At 51.4% G+C, this 19,521-nt stretch overlaps 1 protein-coding gene across 2 annotated transcripts in view; it reads left to right on the plus strand.

Moving 5' to 3' along the window:
* Window positions 1-19,521, plus strand: part of Cttn (cortactin) — a 35,530-nt gene that overhangs the window by 2,942 nt on the left and 13,067 nt on the right. Inside the window, exons 2-12 of one of the 2 annotated variants that reach the window (XM_059264027.1) lie at window positions 1,679-1,773; window positions 3,562-3,648; window positions 4,228-4,301; window positions 6,100-6,229; window positions 9,668-9,778; window positions 11,014-11,068; window positions 12,181-12,291; window positions 16,098-16,208; window positions 16,670-16,780; window positions 17,607-17,717; window positions 19,036-19,091. In XM_059264027.1, coding sequence (XP_059120010.1) covers window positions 3,562-3,648; window positions 4,228-4,301; window positions 6,100-6,229; window positions 9,668-9,778; window positions 11,014-11,068; window positions 12,181-12,291; window positions 16,098-16,208; window positions 16,670-16,780; window positions 17,607-17,717; window positions 19,036-19,091 — 957 coding nt within the window. In that variant the 5' untranslated portion in view covers window positions 1,679-1,773. The remainder of the gene's footprint in view (window positions 1-1,678; window positions 1,774-3,561; window positions 3,649-4,227; window positions 4,302-6,099; window positions 6,230-9,667; window positions 9,779-11,013; window positions 11,069-12,180; window positions 12,292-16,097; window positions 16,209-16,669; window positions 16,781-17,606; window positions 17,718-19,035; window positions 19,092-19,521) is intronic. The other variant, XM_059264035.1, reaches the window with a different exon arrangement.

Genomic DNA, 19,521 nt, shown 5'->3' on the forward strand with positions numbered 1-19,521 from the left:
GGTGTCATCCTCACCCACCCTTACCACTATGCCCAGTGTCTTCGTTATCACACAGATCAGCTGTCTTTTTAAACTGTCGATTAGTAAGGACTCTATGTATTCTGAAACCATTGTCTGAAAATCACTTTCTTCTTCCACAGGTCATCTTGTCACCTGCTTGTTTCATGGCAGGATCTCATTCTGTAGCCCAGGCTAGCCTCAAACTCTCCATCCCTCTGCCTCAGTCTCCTGAGTGCTGGATCTGAGTTGTATGCTTCCATATAGGTACTTTTTTTTTTTTTTTTTTTTTTTTTTTTTGTGGTGAGGCACAAAATTTAGATGAGAAGGCAAAGTGGGTAGAAGGCATTTGCCACTGAGCCTGGCAACCTGAGTTGAATCCCTGGGACCTACATGGTAGAAGGAGAGATTCAGGTTATCTGACTTCCATAAGCATGCCATAGCATATGTATTGCTCCAAAGACACACATGGACACAGACACATCCATGCACACAGACACAAGGCAGACACACACACAGCATTCTGCTCAGTTTATCTGTTTTATTCTATTTAATTAATTAATTAATTAATTAATTTTATTGGTTTTTCATGACAGGGTTTCTCTGTGTAGCTCTGCTGTCCTGGAACTCACTCTGTAGCCCAGGCTGGCCTTGAACTCACAGAGATCCACTTGCCTCTCTGCCTGCCAAGTGCTGTGATTAAAGGCGTGCGCCACCACCGCCTGACTAGTATCTGTTTTATTTTTATATCCTCCCTTGTGTTCTTGATGGAACACCTGAGAAGCTATCAGCAAATTCCAGTCAGAACCGACACATTTGTTTTAGTGGTTTCATGTGTGTGAGGTGGAGCACAGAGGCCTTGTTTAGATCCAGAAATTGCTCGAGTTTATTTTTCAATTGGGTGTTTTCATGACTAGAAAACTGAAAACACTGCATGCATGTGTGGCTGGGGACATAGCTTGGTGGCAGCGTGTTGAGTGTGAGGAGACCCTGGGCTCAACGGTGGTACTGCCTCTCACTGGCTGCGTATCTGGCTTTTCACATGGGTTCTGGCTCAGACTCAGGTCACCAGGCTTGTGCAGCAAGTACTTTTATCTGCTGAACCGTGACAGTCTATTTGGTGTGCGTGTGTGAGTCTCATGTAGCCCAGGCTGGCTAAGGATCCTGCTGCCTTTACCTCCCAGCACTGGGATCACAGGTGTACTCCTTTGTGCCAACTCATCATTTTGGCTTTTTGGGATAAGCTCTCCTTCTGTGGTTTGGGCTGGCCTGGCTCTCTGCCACAGTTGGGGTCATAGGCATGTGCCACCATGCCAGGCTTCTGTTACTGTTTGTAAACACAGTGACAGAGTTTCATTGCCTTTCGCTTTCGTAAGTTAGAGTGGACAAGAAATGAAATACCTTAGCTTTATGGCAAGCAGAGCACATGCTGGCCATAGAGGCTGCGATCTCTGGTTGCATTCGAGGCTGTGGGGGTGGGTATAGGTCTTTGGATCTGCTGAGTCCTCTGCTTCTTGTGGGCTGAGACCTCTGATTAGTGAGAGGCCAATCTTCCTGTCTGCTGATGTCATATGCACTCTGTGTGCTGGGGACTCTGAAGCTCTCTAAAAGCGTCTCACAGGAGGGTGTTGCCCAGAGAGCCTGGCACAGCCCTTCTAAGCAGCTAGTCTTCCCTTCACAGGTGTTCACCGATCATCGCAGATGCCCGCACATTCCTCCTTGGATTCCTTGGATTTGGATAGACTGTGAGCTACCTCTCCCAGCAAAAAAAGAAAGGTTTGTGTATTGTGAAGGCCCCAGTATGCTTTCTCCTGGGTCAGGTGTGGGTAGGGCTCTCTTCCTGACTATGTAGAAAGAGACTTGGAGCGTGAGAGACAACAATAACCTTTTCAAAGAAATCTCATGCTGGGGACTGGGAAGATGGCTCAGTGGGTAACATGCTTGTCATGTAAGCATAAGGACCTGAGCTTGAATCTCCAGCACCCAAGTAAAACCAGGCACAGGGCACACATCTGCGAAGTGCTGAGGGCAGCAGCAGGCAGATCCCTGGGGTTTAATGGCCACCTAGCCTAGCCAGTTGGCGAGCTCTAGGTCCAGTGAAGAGACACTGTCTCCAAAATGAGGTGGAGGACCGATGAATTGGCTCAGAGGGTAAGTGCTTGCTGCCAAGCCTGATAGCTTAAATACAACCCCTGGGACCTATCAGGTGGAGAGAACCACGTGTACTGTGGGCATGGCTCTTGGTCTTCTTTCAGATCCTGTCAAAGACTGGGGAGGTGGTTCAGTGGTTAAAGCATCCACCACACAAGTGTGAGGCTCCCCAGAACCCATGTAAGTGACAGGTGGACTCGGTGGCCTGCCTATAATTCTAGCCTCAGAAGGCAGAGGTAGGAGATCCCCAGGGCAAACTGGCTCCTGAGACTAGCCTTATCAGTGAGTTCTGGGTTTGAGTGAGAGATCCTGACTCAGTGAATGAGGTGGAGGAGTGATGGAGGACACACATGGTTACACACATGTGCAGGTGTGTACTCACAAGAATATGGAAAAATGAAAAAAAAAATGGTCAAAAGTAGGTCGTATTTGGAACATTCTTGCCCACAGGGTTTGACATCCCACTAACAACCTCCGGTATGAGGAAGGCTGGTGCTGCATGTATGCTGTGCTCCCCAGGAGATGGCAAATCTGCCCTCTGCTAAGCTGCCGGGGGCAGTTATTGGATTGGCTGTCTAGATTAAGACAGCCATCATAGTCCCGGGAAGTCCTTGAAGCCAAAATAATCTTTTAAATTGTGATAAACATTACTATGAGTGACATTTAGCGCATACCAGAGTTGCATGGCCCTGGAGTGCAGCCACCTGAATGCTGATCTGGGTGAGATCCTCATTGATGGAGAATGTGTATACTCTGTTGATTTGCAGTTGGACCTCACTTTGTAGCCCAGTCTGATCTGGCCTTAAACTTATAGCAATCCTCCTGCCTCAGCCTATCTAGTGTTCGGATTCTACGTGTGAGCCATCACACCCCTCTTTCACCTTTATATTTTAGGTGTATGGGTGTTTTGCCTGTGTGTGTGTACCACATGTGTGCAATGCCCATGGAGGCCAGAAGAATGAGTCAGATCCCCGGGGCTGGAGTTACAGACAGTTGTGAGCTGCCATGTGGGTGCTGGGACTGAACCTTGGTTTCTAGAAGAACAGCAAGTGCCTTTAACCTTTGAGCCATCTCTCCAATCCCAACCTTGTTTTTTTGAGTCAGGGTTCTTATTGGTCTGGAACTCATTAAGTTGGCTAGCCTGGCCAGTGAGCCCCGTGGATCCTCCTTCCCCATCTCCCCAGCACCAGGGTTACCCTATCACATCGATGTTTTACGTGGATGCCGGGGCAGCGTTGGATGGAGCTGTCTGCCAGCCCCACCTTCAGGACTCCTAACGTGTAGCTTTGATTCCTTCAGGTGTCCTTGAGTCCAGTGACTGCCCTCTGGGGGAAGTGGCCTTCTGAGGGTTTGGGTCAGGGCTTCTCTGGGGTCCTGGGGTGACCCTCCCAGGTGACTCTGCCACTCTTTCAGATGTGGAAAGCTTCTGCAGGCCACGCCGTGTCTATCACCCAGGACGATGGGGGATCCGATGACTGGGAGACTGATCCTGATTTTGTGGTAGGAGTCTCCACAAAATCTGCCTTCCTGGGCCTTTGCCTCTGAGGTTCCCAGCCTGGCCCTGCACTGAGCTGGTTAATTTCCTCCAGGGCATGGGGTATACAAGTTAGGCCTTGATGTACTGGTTAGGGTGTGGGATGTGCTAATTAGGGCACACAATAAATGAATTAGGGGGCTGGGTGTACTAGTTAGATATCCGGGTATACTGGTTAGGGCATGGGATGTACTACTTCTCCAGGGTGGGAGATACTAGTTAGAATATGGGGTGTGCTAAAGTGTGGGGTGTGCTAGTTAGGATACATGATATGCTAGTTAGGGCTCAGGGTATACTAGTTAGGGCATGGGATACTACTTACTTCTCCAGGGTGGGGATATACTAGTTAGGGTGCAGGCTGTACCAGTTAGGGCATGGGATGTGCTGGTTACTTCTCCAGGGTGGGGGATATACTAGTTAGGGTGCAGGCTGTACCAGTTAGGGCATGGGATGTGCTGGTTACTTCTCCAGGGTGGGGATATACTAGTTAGGGTGCAGGCTGTACCAATTAGGGCATGGAATGTGCTGGTTACTTCTCTTTGTAGAACGACGTGAGTGAAAAGGAACAGAGATGGGGCGCCAAAACCGTGCAGGGATCGGGGCACCAGGAACACATCAAGTGAGTACCTGTGGCACCCCACTCTCCTAAGTGCCGCCTCTGTAGGGTGAGGAGATCAGAGCGGCCTTGCCTTGCTGCTCCTGGTGATGATTGTTACAGGGGCTCCTGTTTGTCTGTGGGCCTCAGGTCTCAGGTGTGCACAGGTGATGGATGTGAGGCCCAGCTTTTATGAACCTTGTTTTCCAACACAGAACACAGTAGTGTGAGCTGTTTGCTCTACGTGGCAACTCTGGAGGGTGTGAGATGGTTTTGAGTAACGTGGGCCCCAGGCATCCCCTTCATCTGGATCATTTTCTGCAAGTTGTCATGTGTTAGGGAATTTAGTAGTTGACGCTGGCAGCCCAACTCCATGCGCTTCCGGAAGAGGCTGAGATAGGAGCGTGGAATGCGCCATGCCGTGGAGTCTGACCTCAATGCCAGCTCTCCCGCAGCTTGCATCCTGGCCAGGGAGGGTAGGCAGGCCCTCTGCAGACACCTAGGTGCTGTTTTAGGCCCCACGGGGTTCAGACCACACCCTCTGTGCCCACTTTAGTATTTTCTCTATCTTTGCCTCAGAACATTCGGTCAGGTGCCCGGAAGAGGACTGTGTCTGTGCAGGGGTTTGTAGGAGGATTTGAGTTGTTATTTTCCTCTATCTCCTTGAGATAGACTCCTGCTGACTTTCCCTGTCTTGATCTCACCCTCCAGGCTCATGTTGTCCTTTCTCACAGTGGCTTTCTGGACCTGAGTATAGAGTAGCCCGCACCTCCCACAAAAGAGGCCTTCAAGTCTCCATGTGTAGTGGTTGTCACAGGTGGTACATCGGGCCTGAGGTCCATTAGAGAGGGATGGATATGAGAGGTCAGCAGGGATCTAGGTCACCATGCCTGTGAGTCTCTATCCCTATGGTCCTCCTCAGGTTGTTGGGGGTGGTGTTTCTCTTGCTGCTCATCAGGGGTTGCTGGGTCCAGGCCTGCAGTCTAGCCTGCAGTCTATTCCGTCCACACTCTTGGGCTTGTTCACATGTAGAGCTTTGGGCTTCATGTCTGCTGGCTAGAAAGGCCCAGTGCTCAGGTGGTGCCTCGGTGGCAGCTGCTTCCTGGCAGCCAGTTCTGTCTTCTCATCTGTTTTACCACTGATGCTTGTCTTAGTGTGTTCTGCACTGCTGTGAGAAACACCACGACCAAATGTAAGCTGGGGAGGCAAGGGTTTATTTCACCTACAGCTTCTAAGCCTGTCACCGTGGGAAGTCAGGGCAGGAGCTGACGCAGAGGCCATGGAGAAAGGCTCCTTACTAGCTTGCTCCTCATGGCTTACTTAGCTGCTTTCTTATACCACCAGGACCACTGGCCCAGGAGTGGCACCGTCTGCAATGTGCTGGGCCCTCCCACATCAGTCATCAATCAAGGAAATGCCCTACACATCAGTCAATGGAGGCATTTCCTAATGTGCGGTTTCCTCTTCTGAGATGATTCTAGCTTGTGTCAAGTTGCCAAAATGCTCACCAGCATAGCCAGCTTCTTCTGATGACCTTGGGGGTTTGGAGAAGGGACTCTGGGTGGCTTTTGCAGAGCTCAAAGCTCAGATTCAGCGTCGCTGCCCCTAGGGCCAGCTGCATGGTTCTGTGTGGATTTGGATCTGTGTTCCTCCCCCATACAAGCTGTGACAGAGCCACGGAGGCAGGCACGGTGAACAGACAGGGCAGCAGCCCGTGAGAAAACCCCGCAGACTCACAAGGACATCACTCCCCTTGCTTTCCCTGCTGGAGGGTAAGGTGCAAGCCTGAACCCTGGGTAGTCCTGTTTTCTCTCTCTTCCAGCATTCACAAGCTGCGAGAGAACGTCTTTCAAGAGCACCAGACACTCAAGGAGAAGGAGCTGGAAACGGGACCCAAGGCTTCCCATGGCTATGGCGGGAAGTTCGGTGTGGAGCAGGATAGGATGGACAAAGTAAGTGGCCGCCCAGCCTGGGCTGCTGGCCTGCATGGGTACACCATGTGGGTGGCAGTCACACTTTTCCAAGTCACAGTGAGGAGTTGGCTGAGGGTGAGGGCTGCTCTCTCTGAGGGGTCCTTTACAGGCTACCCACTGGTGAAGCTCTTCTGTGTTTCTAGAAGCCCTTTGTCAAATTGTCAGAGGACTCAGCCAGTGGCTGATGTGTAGAGGGTTCTCTGGGGTAGATCAGCACCATGACCAGCTTTGTGAGCAGGACAGGGCCCAGAAGCATCCAGCCCACAGACGTCATGGTCACCACTGTTTGTGGTTGAGATGGGCCAGTCCACAGCATGAAGTCAGCTCTGAGGCCCTTTGCTCACCTCACATCTGTGGAGTCCACTTATGCCTGGCTTATGTCCTGCTGCACTTGTGGGCCGCTCTGCAGCCAGGCTCGGGGGATGCGCATTGTCTCAAAGCTGTGGCCGAGTCCCTGGGAGCAGCACTGATGGGTTCTGACTGACGAGCAGATACCACGGCAGCTGCTGTCTAAGCCATCAGTTTGGGGTGGTGTTTCCGTTCTTGCCCTACGATGAGGGAGTGGGGCCTGCTCTGGGGTTCATTCTAGGCTGGCTGCAGTGTGTGGGTGTGTCTCCAGGAATGCAGGCCTTCGTACTCTGTTGATGCTGTAACAGGGGTGAAGTTCTGAGTGAGCAGTGTGGGGTGGTTCTGATAGGCAGACAGTGCTGCCGCTGGATGGATGTGGAAGAGAGAGGCTCAGTTGCTGCCTATCCTGATGGGTGACTCCCTCACACGGTTGTATTCAGCTGTGCTAGGCACAGAAGGCCGTGGCAATATCTTAGTGAGATACCACTGTCCACCAGAGGAGTACACTGGTAAGCCTGAGGGCACCCCAACCATGGACAGTGTCTTAGTTAGGGTTTCAATTGCTGTGAAGAGACACCATGGCCATGGCAACTCTTACAAAGGAAAACATTAATTGGGGCTGGCTTACAGTTCAGAGGTTTAGTCCATTGTTGTCATGGTGGGGAGCGTTGGTGGCTCATAGGCAGACAAGGTACTGAAGAGTAGCTGAGACTTCTACATCCTAGTCCGCAGGCAGTAGGCAGAGAGAGTGACACTGGGCCTGGCTGGAGCATTTGAAACTTTAAAGCCCACCCCCAGTGACACACTTCCCTCCAACAAGGCCACTCCCTAAATTCAAATAGAAGAATGGAAGCCATTCTTATTCAAAACATCACAGCCAGGAGTAGTCTGGAGCATCATTCTGACCAGATGCCATCTGTAGGGAGGAGATGTGGTTGTTGGCTGTGTTGCTGCATTGCTGGCACAGAGGGATGTGCTGGTCCTGACATGGGCTGTGTGGAGAGCCTGCCGGTTCAGGCTCAGTCAGACACAGAGAACCACAGTGAAGAGACAGAGTGGCAGTTTGGGGAGAATCTTAATTTACCAAGTGCGAGCTTAATGCCAGGAATGTTGTTCTCTGGCTTCTCTGCTGTGAGTACTTGGCCTTCTTTGGCTCAAATCTCATCATCAAGCCTGCATCTTGGGGCTCATTAAGCCTGGTCCTTCCTTCACCCTTTGTGCCCACCTGTCATGTCCTCTGTTTCCCTCAATGGCTTCCCACTGCTGTCCTGTGCTGTCATTTTGGGGAGACACACCCTTCTGGGCTCCCATTAGAACTCAGTGCCCTCACCTGGTGCCTGGCCTGGTCTTCTGTGCTGGGTGTGGTATGCTGTAAGTGTGCACTGCACTGCCACACTTCTGTGGCTGACTGTTGTCAGTACCCAGGTGGCTCATGGACCCCCGACTTCTAGAATCTTCACTTCACCTTCTCGGCTGGATACTGACCAGTAGCTCTCAAGCATTGGTGGCATTAGCCTGGGGTGCTGGTGTTCCATCTTGTTGGCCCCCCTAGGCCCTGTGCATTAAGGAGAGGTTAGCCCTTTGCTCATGTGAACCCTTGAGAGTAACCTGTTGTCACAAACCTGAAGATGAATGGCTGAGCTATTCATAACGTGTTCTCTCCAGAAATGGAAAGAGGGCTGAGGCCCACAGACTTCCCCAGACAGGCTCATCCAGTGCAGCACACACCTGTGAGAAGCCAGGACTGGAGCCACTGGTTTCCTTTAGGGATCAGGTGACTGCGGCCTGCCAAGGGGGCTTCCTGCTTTTCCTACACACTGCAGATCAAGGCTAATAACAGATGGGCTTCTGCCATTAGGAGACCAAAAGCCACCGAGCACACATTCAGTCAGCAGGCTGGAACCAGAGCCAGCTGTCACCTCAGCCCCTTTTTCTCTTTAACTTCCTTCTGATGGGCAGTCCTGCTGGAAAATCACTTGGCTTGGCTGCCTCTTTTTGATCTTTTCCTGGCAGTTTCTGTGTGTGAGCCTAGAGGCTGCGGGCAGGCCATCGGGCCGCATGGGGTTTCATAGGCTGTGGCTTGTGGTCTGCCATCAGCTGCTAACCACAGCTAAGCCTGGGAAGGAGAGAAGTCATTGAGCCGAGGCTTTCTCTGTAGACTGTGTCCTGTGTATCCCCCACTTCAGTGACCTTCATGAAGAGGGCCGTTGAGGTCGGTGATATGCAGAACACAGCCCAAGTGCAAGACCAAACTGAACAGTTGGCCAACCAAGGGAGGCCTGTGGTGCACAGGGCTGACTCTCCCTGTAGGGCGGTCAGAGTTAGGGTTCTGTGTTGCCAGGAGGGCCAAGAAGACAGGTTCAGAGGCACACAGGCATTGTCTACAAGAGGAGCGGCCACAGGACTGCTGTGCTGGACAGTGGCATCGCTGACAGCTAGTGACAGCACAGATCTCAGAGCACTGTTTATGGAAGGGGCTAGGGTGGGGGTCTGCCTGCAGGTGTCGGCCTGATGCACCTTTTGACACCTTGAACAGAAAGCCCTGGGGGACCTGCATCCTTTGGTGGGGGCTGCTGTGAGGCGACAGCACTTGGCTCTTGCCTGTGTGGCCTGCATGTCTGGGAGGTGTGGCGTGCACGTCTGCTGCATTGTCACTGAAGTACCTGTGTCTGCTTCAGCACAGTTACCAAGTGTGTGCCATGCTTTGACTCTTGGGCTCCCAGCCTGTGCAAACACCACCCCTGAGAGAGTGACTGATGTAAATGGGTCACTGTGTGTGCTGCAGGCTCTGTCCTTTGTTCATACCTGGCCCTGTCCGAAGTTCCCGTCTGCAGTCAGGGGTGTTTGGGAAGATCTCTAAATTTGGGGTGCCCAGGAGAACCCTGCACCAGGGCTCAGCCAGTTCAGGGCCATGTCTTGGGATTTGGGGCCCTGAGGGCAAAGGCCCACCTCACTGATGGGGGTGACATTCCTTTAGCCCAGAGAGTGGCAGCAGCAGAGTGAGGGAGTGGGGTTGTGTGCCGCACTGGGCATGGGTGCATAATGGTGCATCTTTGTTCTTTGTTCCAGTCAGCCGTTGGCCACGAGTACCAGTCAAAACTTTCCAAGCATTGCTCACAAGTGGACTCAGTCCGAGGCTTTGGAGGCAAGTTTGGTGTCCAGATGGACAGGGTGGACCAGGTGAGTGACAGGACCAGGGCTGCAGGCTCCCTGCCACCTCTACAGGCTGCTGCTGTGGCTACCTTCCTGGGCCAGTGCAGCAGTTCACAGGTGCCCTCTGACCCGTGGGACTGCAGGAAGGGTGTCCAGAGAAGAACTCACAAGCCTCTGATGCTGGCCTGTGTGAGGGGTACTGACTGTCCAATGGGGAACAGACAGTGACATGGAAGACAGGCCTCAGCATGCTAGCTGCAGGCCACCCTGTATGTCTAGCCTCTGACTCAGCTACGCTTTGCCATCAGGGACCTTTCTCATTGTCTCCCCTGGATGGATGTGATTGACAGGCAGAGCTCCCCTCAGAGTGGGGTTTGCTGAGCTGTGGTCTCAGTGTCCAGAGGCCTGGGGCTGTCAGTGGCGCAGGAAGCACACCACTTTCAGTGTGGGTCCTGGCTTTCTGCCATAGTAGCAGGGTCTGACCATCTGTGTCTGATGTGGGGGAGATGCAGAGTCCCAGCTCCGGGTCATGCTAAGGGCAGGCCACCATGAGGTCCCATGGCAGGCCTGCCATCTTGTTAATGTTCTCAGTAAAGCTTGTTTGGGAAGTCTGTGTGGCAGGGGAATTAATTCCAGATCGGCATGCTGTGCCTGGAATAATTCAGCCAAGCTGGTGCTGGGCGCCTGTGGGGATGGAAGGAGGAGCTGCATATACAGACTTGAGCAGTCATGATTGGATCTGTGCTTTGCCTGGGAAACCAAAGGTCAAAAATTAACATTGTTTAAGCCTGGCTCACACCTGTATTCCCAGCACCTGAGAGGTGGAGGCAGGAGAATTGCCATGAGTTCAAAGTCAGCCTGGGCCTGAGTAAGACCCTATATTAACAAACAAAAAACCCAACACAGAGGCTCGGGATGACTCAGATGTCACTGTGCAAGCATGAGGACCTGTATTTGAATCACAGCACCCACATAAGCCAGGCTCAGTGTTAGGGGTGTGGAGTGGGGAGGAGACAGGAGTATTGCTGGAGCTTGTTGGCTGCCAGCCTAGCTCTAAGTTCAGTGAGAGACCCTGTCTCGAACAAGGCTGACAGTGATAGCACAGGACACTGGACATCTTCTTCTGGCCTTTGGACATGTGTGGGCACACATACCTTCTCAAAACCAACATTACGAACATCTTTGTTTTCTGTGTGCCCTGAGTTCAGATGGTTCATCTCGGTGGCGTTTCAAATGCCTGTCCCTTATGTTTTGTCCCACAGTCTGCTGTAGGCTTTGAATACCAGGGGAAGACGGAGAAGCACGCCTCCCAGAAAGGTAAGGCGAGTGCTGCTGCGGCCTGGCGGCAGGGAGGCCTCCGCTCTCTGCTCTGGGTACCGGGGCCATCTGGCTTTTACAGGGTGGGTGTCCTCGCGGTTGGTGGCACACTCAGAGCTCTGTGCCTGCTGTCATGTGTCTGCTGTCTCCAGTGGAAGCTGCCTTCTCTTTACCTGGGCAGAGCAGCTCACTGTCAGGTCTCTGGCACTGTAATGAACAGCAAATGTCTCTGAAGACAGAAACCAGAGTTGTGGGCCTGTACTGTCAAAACTGCCCTGAAACGTGGAAAAGGGAGTGTTGATTGGTTTTCATGGAGTCACATGGGTCTGGAGCCCCTTTTTTTGGACAACCAAGGCAAATCATTTCTTTTTAGTACCCAGTGGTTTGATTTTGTGTCTTTTAAGGTAATGTGCTATCAAAGCCTGACTTTGAACTCCATAATTCTCCTGCCTCAGCCTCATAAGTGCTGAGATGGCCAGTGTGTGGCATTTCACCTGACTGTGAATTGTCATTTTTGTTGTTTCTTGTTTATTTTTGAGACGTGCTCATTCTGTAGCCCAGGCTGGCTTAGACCTCACCATGAAGCCCAGGTTGGCTTCCAACTCTGGCAGTCTTCCGCTTTAGTTCCCTAGTACTGGGGCCACAACTGTGTGCAAGCATGCCTGGCTGTGGCCAGTGGAGTTTGAAAGTGGACACCGTCATTTCTTTGTATCCCTGCCTTACTTATTTATTAAACATTTTTATTGACTTTGTACGTGTATGAAATTCGGGGGAGACAAACTCACAGTGGTCCGTCCTCCCCTTCTGACACTGGATCCTGGGGAAGGAACTCAGGACATCAGTCAGGCTTACCCAGTGGTCCCCTGCTTTGGTTCTTGAAACAGGATCTTACACTGTAGCCCAGGCTGACAGTTCCTGGTGTAAACTACTATGGCCAGTTCTTTCTGTCAGTACAAGACAGTTGCACGTTGTGGTGGGAAGTGATCTGAACTCTGTTTGCACGAAGCGTGAGGGTGTCCAGTGTTATCTAACGGATGCAGCTCTTATGTTTAAGATGGACACTGCATCCCTCGAGAGTCTTAACACTTGCTGGTGCCGTCTTGTCTCTTCAGACTACTCTAGTGGCTTTGGTGGCAAATACGGTGTGCAAGCTGACCGTGTGGACAAGAGCGCTGTGGGCTTTGACTACCAGGGCAAGACGGAGAAGCATGAGTCACAGAAAGGTGCGGTTGGGCCTTGGGCTCCTTTAGGGGTGAGAGCACTCTTCTTTGTTATTTTTGTTAATCTTTTCATCTTTCGATTTTTTTCCTTAGATTTATTTATTTTTATTTGATGTGTATGACTGTATATGGGTGTTTTGCCTTTATGTATGTATATGTACTTTGTGCAGAGGCCAGAAGAGGGTGTCTGATCCCCTGGAACTGCAATTATAGATGGTTATGAGCAGCCGTGTGAGTGTTAGGAACCTAAACAGGGTCCTCTGGAAGAGCAGCCAATGCTCTTAACCATTGAACAGCTCTCTAGTGCAGTGGTTCTCAACCTGTGGGTCATGACCCCATTGTGGGTCAAATGGCCCTTTCACAAGGGTCACATGTCAGATGTCCTGTATGTCAGATGTTTTATAATTCAATTCATAACTAGTAAAATTACAGTGAATTATTTCATATTATGAAATATGAAATAATTTTATGGTTGGGGTCACTACAACATGAGAAACTGTATTAAAAGGTCACAGCATTAGGAAGGTTGAGAACCACTCCTCTAGTTCCTCTATATTTTGAGATAGGGTCTCATTCTGTAGCCCAGGAACTCACCATGTAGCTTTACACTTGGTCCAATCCTCCTGCCCCAGCCTCCTGATCTTGGAATCAGAGGCATGCATGCCATGTGTGTATGCCAGAGGACAACTTCATGGAGTCACATCTTCCACCTGTATGTGGGTTTTAGGGACTGATCTGAGATTGGCAGGCTTGCATGGCAAATACCTTTTTGTGTTTTGTTTTGTTTGAGACAAAGTCTCTATTGTGTAGCTCTGGCTGTCCTGGAACTCGCTATACAGACTAGGCTGATCTGGAACTCGTGGAGATCTTCCTGCCTTTTCTGCCTTCGAGTGCCTGGCTTGTGGGGAACACTTTACTGTGTGCTTGCTTGTACCTGCTGAGCCATCTTGCAGCCCTCCCCGCCCCTTATCTTTTCTTAAAGATTGGGTTTAGCTGGGTAGTCTGGATTGATTTAAGGACAGGGACTGTGGGTGTGGCTTCGTGGTAGAGCACAAGGCTCTAGATTTGTTCTCCATATCCTCCAAACCTCTAAAATTTTGACAAATTCTGCCACAAGGTCCTGAGAAGCCACACTGACTTTCCCCTTGTTATGAACTGTTGCGTGGGGAACCCTGAGGGTATCCTGCGTGTGCAGGGAAACATGCTGGGCAGATGCATGGCGGTGGCAGCGGCCAGTAATTCAAAACACGGGTTCTGCATCCATGTGGAGAGTTTATTATAATAGAGAGATGAAGAGAAAGATAGGGAGGAGACAGAAAGTGAGAGAAGGAGAGAGAAAGAGAGAGCGAGAGAGGGTGCACACCTCGTGGGAGGAAAAGTGGAAGAGAGAGAGGAAGGGGAGGAGTTTTTCCTTAGAATGAGGCTTTTATGTCAGCACTCAGGGCAGTGCCAAAGGGTGGGATTTCAAGAGGCGGATCAGAATATTCACACCCCTTCTGTGCAGGTAAAGATATTTTTACATGTTTACGTTGTTTACGGCGTTGGAACCACAGCCCATCTTCCTTGTGCTATTTCTGTGCTCACACGTGTCGGTTCTGTTTAACGTTTGCCCGTATTTGAAAATCTAGAGGAGCCGGGCGGTGGTGCACGTTTTAATCCCAGCACTCCAGAGGCGGAGGCAGGAGGATCTCTGAGTTTGAGGCCACCCTGGTCTACAAAGTGAGCTCCAGGATAGCCAGGGCTACAAAGAGAAACCCTGTCTCAAAAAGCAAAGCAAAACAAACAAAAAAGAAAACCAAGAGCTTACATTGAAAAGAAGCCCCTGGATTTCTTTAAACAAACAAAAACAACAACAAAAATCCCAAGAGACTGACTGTCTGGGGCTCAGCTCAGTGGGTAAACGTGCTTGCTGTGCAAATGTGAGGACCTGAGTTTGAATCTCCAAAACGTATATGAAACTGGGTGTGGCACAGAACGATCGTCTGTGTTCCCTGTTTATCTGTTGGGAGATGGGAGACAGAGACAGGAGAATCTCGAAGCTCACAGGCCAGCTAGCCTGACATACTCAGTAGAAAATCAATAAAGAGACCTGTCTCAAGGTGGAAGGTGAGGACCCAAGATTGTGTTCTGACTTCCACATGGACCTCTACACACACACACACACACACACACACACACACACACACACACACACACACACACACACACGGTAAAACATCACCAAAAGTTTTGGCCATATTGGCTTGCCCTGCCCCTTGGAAAGGGCCAGTGTGCCTGGGGCCTGTGTAGCTGTGGCTGGCTGCCTTCCTTAGGCTCTTTTCTGGGCTAGTGTGCAGCTGTGACCTCACATAGATCACTGTGCTTCTCTTCCCTGGGGCCAGACTTAACTCAGGTGGTGTGTGCTGAGCATTCTGGGCCATCTGTCCTGGCTCCAAACAGAGGCTGAGTGTACTTCTGGCGGCTGTGGCACACAGGCCCAGAGGTTGCCTAGGGCTTCTCATTGAGGGTCTAAGTACCTATAGGAAATCATGCTGTGATAGTGCAAGAGTGACATGTCACATGACCTTGTTAGAGTCTGGGTTTCTAGAATGTTCTCCACATGTATGTGTTCTGTGTTTTTTTTTTTTTTTTCTTTTGAGACAGGCTGGCCTCAAACTCATAGAGATCTGCCTGCCTTTGCCTCCTGAGTGCTGGGATTAAAGGCACGTACCACTACCACCCGGCTAAAGTTTTTTTTAATATACTTAATTTTTTTTTATGTGTATGAGTATTTTGCCTGCATATATGTCCAATTATCACATGTGTGCCTAGTACCTGTGGAAGCCAGATGAGGGTGTTGGATTCCCTGGAACTAGAGTTATAGGTCATTTAGAGCCACCACATAGGTGTTGGGAATCAAACCGAGGTCCTCTGGAAGAGCAGCCAGTGCTCTTAACTACTGAGCCATCTCTCCAGCCCTAAAGATTACCTTTCTTCCTTCCCTTCCCCTCCCTCCCTCTCTTTTTCCCTTCCTTTCTCTTTCTCTCCCTCTCTCCCTCCCTCTCTCTTTCCCTTCCTTTCTCTTTCTCTCCCTCCCTCTCTCTCTCCTCTATATGTGTATGGGTATATGTCTGTGTGTATGACAGGTAAGTGTAGACGCCTTCAGATCCCAAAAGAGAGCAACAGATCCCCAGAACTGGAGTTACAGATGGTTGTGAGCTACCATGTGAGTGCTGTGATCCGCACTCTGGTCCTCTGCAAGAGCTCAGCTCTTAACTGCTGAGCCATCTCTCCAGCCCCTTCTGTTTTTCTTTTTGTTTGTTTCTTTTTCTTTTATTTCCAGACAAGGGCTCACTTTATACCCCTTGCTGGCTTTGAACTCACTGTGTATTGGAGGTTAATTTCAAATTCCCAACAGTCCTCCTGCCTCAGTCTTCTGAGTACTGGGACACAGGCATAAGCCACCACACTTGGGCTCTCTCCTCCTACCATGTGGGTCCCATGGATGGAGCCCAGGTCATCAGGGTTAGTGGCAAATGCCTTTACTTGCTGAGTAGTCTTGACAGCCCATGGTTCACCTTCTTAGAGACTATATAACATGTTCACTGAAACTGTTGCTGGTTTAATCTTTTCTATTTGTTCATTTTGTGTATATGCATGGATGTGCACATGTGTGGAGGTCAGAGGACAACTTACAGGAGCAGGTTCTCTCCTTGTACCATGTGGGTTCCAGGGACTGAACTCAGGCCTTCAAACTTGGCGGCAGGCACCCCTTAGCCCTCTGCCCATCTCCATTGCTGGTTTTTCATACAGTGCTGTTCTTGTTCCAGATTATTCCAAAGGTTTTGGTGGCAAATACGGAATCGACAAGGACAAGGTGGACAAAAGTGCTGTGGGCTTTGAGTATCAAGGCAAAACAGAGAAGCATGAATCCCAGAAAGGTACCTGCCCCTTTAGCTTCCTCCAGCCAGCCCCTCCGAGGGTACAGGTTTGGCCAGGGTAGAAGAGAGAAGCTGCTGTCGCCTGCAGTGTTTTAAATGGTCACCTGGGACAGCCCGTCCCGGCCTGTGGTTATGAGAACTCAAGCACTGGCCTCGTCCTTGGCCCTAGGCCTCAGTGTTGCTTGTATGTAGTAATGTCCCTGTCACGCACGTCTGCCTGTGAGTGACAAGACCTCGCTGTCTTGAGGGCCGCATGTGTTGGCCCTGCCTATGTAACCGCACTTGTAAGATACGGTTATCTTGAGGAGGGCCTCTGATGGGTGTCAGTGGGGTCCCCTCCCAGCTGTTCCCCGGGGGAAGCTTGGTCCAGTGAACCGTGCCTCCTTGCATCTGAAACCCGCTTCTCCGCCTGTTCGGGCTGCGCAGTAATGCCAGGTTATGGCTTTCTGTTGTGCATGTAGACTATGTGAAAGGGTTTGGAGGAAAATTTGGTGTGCAGACAGACAGACAAGACAAGTGTGCCCTTGGCTGGGACCATCAGGAGAAGCCGCAGCTGCATGAGTCCCAGAAAGGTACCGCCTCTAGCCCCTCCCCCAGCTCTCCTCCAGGGCCTTTGGGAAGCTTGTGTTCATCCTTACTCGGTCACGTGCCTCGTGTCAGCTGTGCTTCTGTCCAAATTTCGTTTTCACAGTGTGAAGTTGTCTGTGTCTCCCCCAATCCCAGAAGTCCCTGTGGGTGGCAAGGGGATTGGGCGATCCTGTCCTCTCCCCGCCCGAATGCCCATGCTGCAGCCACTGGGAGCCTGTTCCTGTGGCACCCATGGGGCCCTTTGCCCTCTGGGTTCCTGGGTTCTCCTTTTTAAGGTGGGCCAGGGTTTGTGGAGGGCACACTGCTTTGCAGTGCTTGGGATGGAACCTGCAGCCTAGTCTATGCTGGATGGATTCTCTCTGCCTCCAAGCCTCCCCTCAAGTCCTTAGCACACTTCCTTTCTAGCCGGGAGTGTTTTCTTGTCACAGTGGGAACTTTGTCCCAGGGAAAGCTGGTTTGAAAAGGTTGTCCCCAGCTGTCCCTTCAGCGCAGGGAGTGGGACTGGTAGCCCTTCTGTTGTCCCTTTCCTGTCGGCAGCCCGGGAAGGACCCTGCGGCAAACCTTAAAGCATGGAGTAGCTCCAACGGAGCGATTTACCATCCAGTTCTGAACCTGTTTCTGTGTATCAGCTGAAGCGTACAGACTTTAAAGCTTGTTCCCTAATCCTTTGGTCGGTGTTAGACCATCAGCCCGGATCAGCGCTCTTGCTGTCTGAACGTGATGTATTTGACATTGCACATGCTCACGTGATTCTAACCTGGCTGTTTCCTCTCTCGGTCATGCTCCCCACTGTCTCGCGTGGATCTCCAGACTATAAGACTGGGTTCGGAGGCAAATTTGGTGTTCAGTCCGAGAGGCAGGACTCCTCCGCTGTGGGGTTTGATTACAAGGAGAGATTGGCCAAGCACGAGTCCCAGCAAGGCACAGTTGCCCCTCCCTCCTCCCACCAGCCCTTGCAGTGCAGATAACTCGCAGCATAGACTTCAGGGTTCACCACAGTGCCTGTGTTCGTTCCCTATGCCGCCAGCCGCTAGGGATGTCCTCCACCCAGTTTCCTGCTAGAGCAGCATCCTGGAGCTCGGTCCCTGCCTCCTCCACCCCCAGTTCTTTTTTTCCCCTCTGACCTTTAGGGTTCAAGTTAGGAGGCACTCTGCAGGCCAGGTCAGTGTAGTTTCTGAAGGGGACCCCGCTGGCCTCATTGCCTTGACCACCAGCGCTGAATCTCTGAACCCCTCCTCATTGCCTGTGACCCACAGGGAGGTGAGGTGGTTTTGCTCTCCCAGACCTGATGTTAACCAGACACACTGGGGTCGTGGAGAAAGACAGGCGTGTTTCATGTGGTCTCTGTGTCTTTGTTTGTAGTGGGGCTTTTTGTTTTTGTTTTGCCAGGTGTACAAGGTTTGTGTGTTTGGATTTTTGGTTGTTTTTGTTTGCCACACCATCTGTGTGTAGCATCTCCACCCAGAGCCACACTGTATGTGCACGCTGTGCACATGGCTGACACAGGCAGGCCGAGGCATGCCCTGGGGATCTCAGTAGCTATTGCAGTTTTTCTTTTCCTTGAGAGATTGGACCTGGTTCCTAGAACCCAAGTGTCCAGGCAGAGGCATGTGGCTCCCTGAATCAGGGTGGAGCGCAGGCTCCCAGATGCCATCGGGCCTGGGGTGGATGTACCTAGTGCTGACCAGCAGACTGCGTGGAGGTGGCCGTTGGTTCCTGTGATGTCAGGGCTGCATGACTGTCACTTTTATATGTTTGTGTGGGTGGCAGCGACAGACATACTTGTCTGGTGGCATTTCGACACGGAGTTTTGTTTTGTTTTTCTTTTAAAAAGCAAGAGAACAAACTACGGTGGGGCCTCTATTTAGTGCCCAGTAGAGCAGGCGCCCAGGAAGCAGATGAGCATAAGGCCCTGGCTGGTGCGAAGACTGTGCTATAGAAGTGTGCACTGCAAAGGCCTGTCCTGTGCCCTCCCTCCTCGGCTTCCTTCCCGCCAGCCTGCCGCCCGTCCTCTCCCTCTCCCCATTCCTGGAAGCATGTCCACACCTCACCTGCTCCCTGCCGCACTGGGCACTGTGGTTAGACAGCTGGCTTTGCCAGAAGAGCCTGTCCTGGGCGGCTTTCACATCCCTCTGCTCTGGTTCGTGTCCCTGGGCTGTTTCGTGGACCCATGTGCATGTGCCTGCCACTGCTCACCCATCCTCAGCCTCACATGAGTCTTGCCTTCACCACCTTTCAGACTATGCCAAAGGATTCGGCGGGAAGTATGGGGTACAGAAGGATCGGATGGACAAGGTAAGGCCAGCGAGCTATTGTGGGGATGTTCTTGTGAGGGCCCTTGGCTCACAACACTGGAGGTCTGTCCAGAAACATTAGGCACATGTCATTCTGTGGTCCTGGGAACCCTGCATACCTCATGTAGCACACTGTGGATCCGTTCTGTTTCACACTTGAGGCTGAGGCAAGCAAGCTGAGTACCTGGTCACAGCATAGCAATGAGTAGTGAGGATCTCAGGTGGATCCCAGGCACTTGATGCCAGGGTGTTGGGGACATGTGACTGAACTTTTGATTATTATCGGAACTGGTTCTTGCCTGGCACTTGAGAAGTGCTTAGTGGCCACATCTAGTCACTGGCTGTCACCATGGACAGCAGGAGCTGGAATTAGTCTTGCTGCAGATGGCCACAGGTGGCACACACTGGTCTCTGGCTTGTCCTTTTTCACC

The sequence above is a fragment of the Peromyscus eremicus genome, chromosome 1 (assembly GCF_949786415.1).
Source record: "Peromyscus eremicus chromosome 1, PerEre_H2_v1, whole genome shotgun sequence".
NCBI lineage: Eukaryota > Metazoa > Chordata > Mammalia > Rodentia > Cricetidae > Peromyscus > Peromyscus eremicus.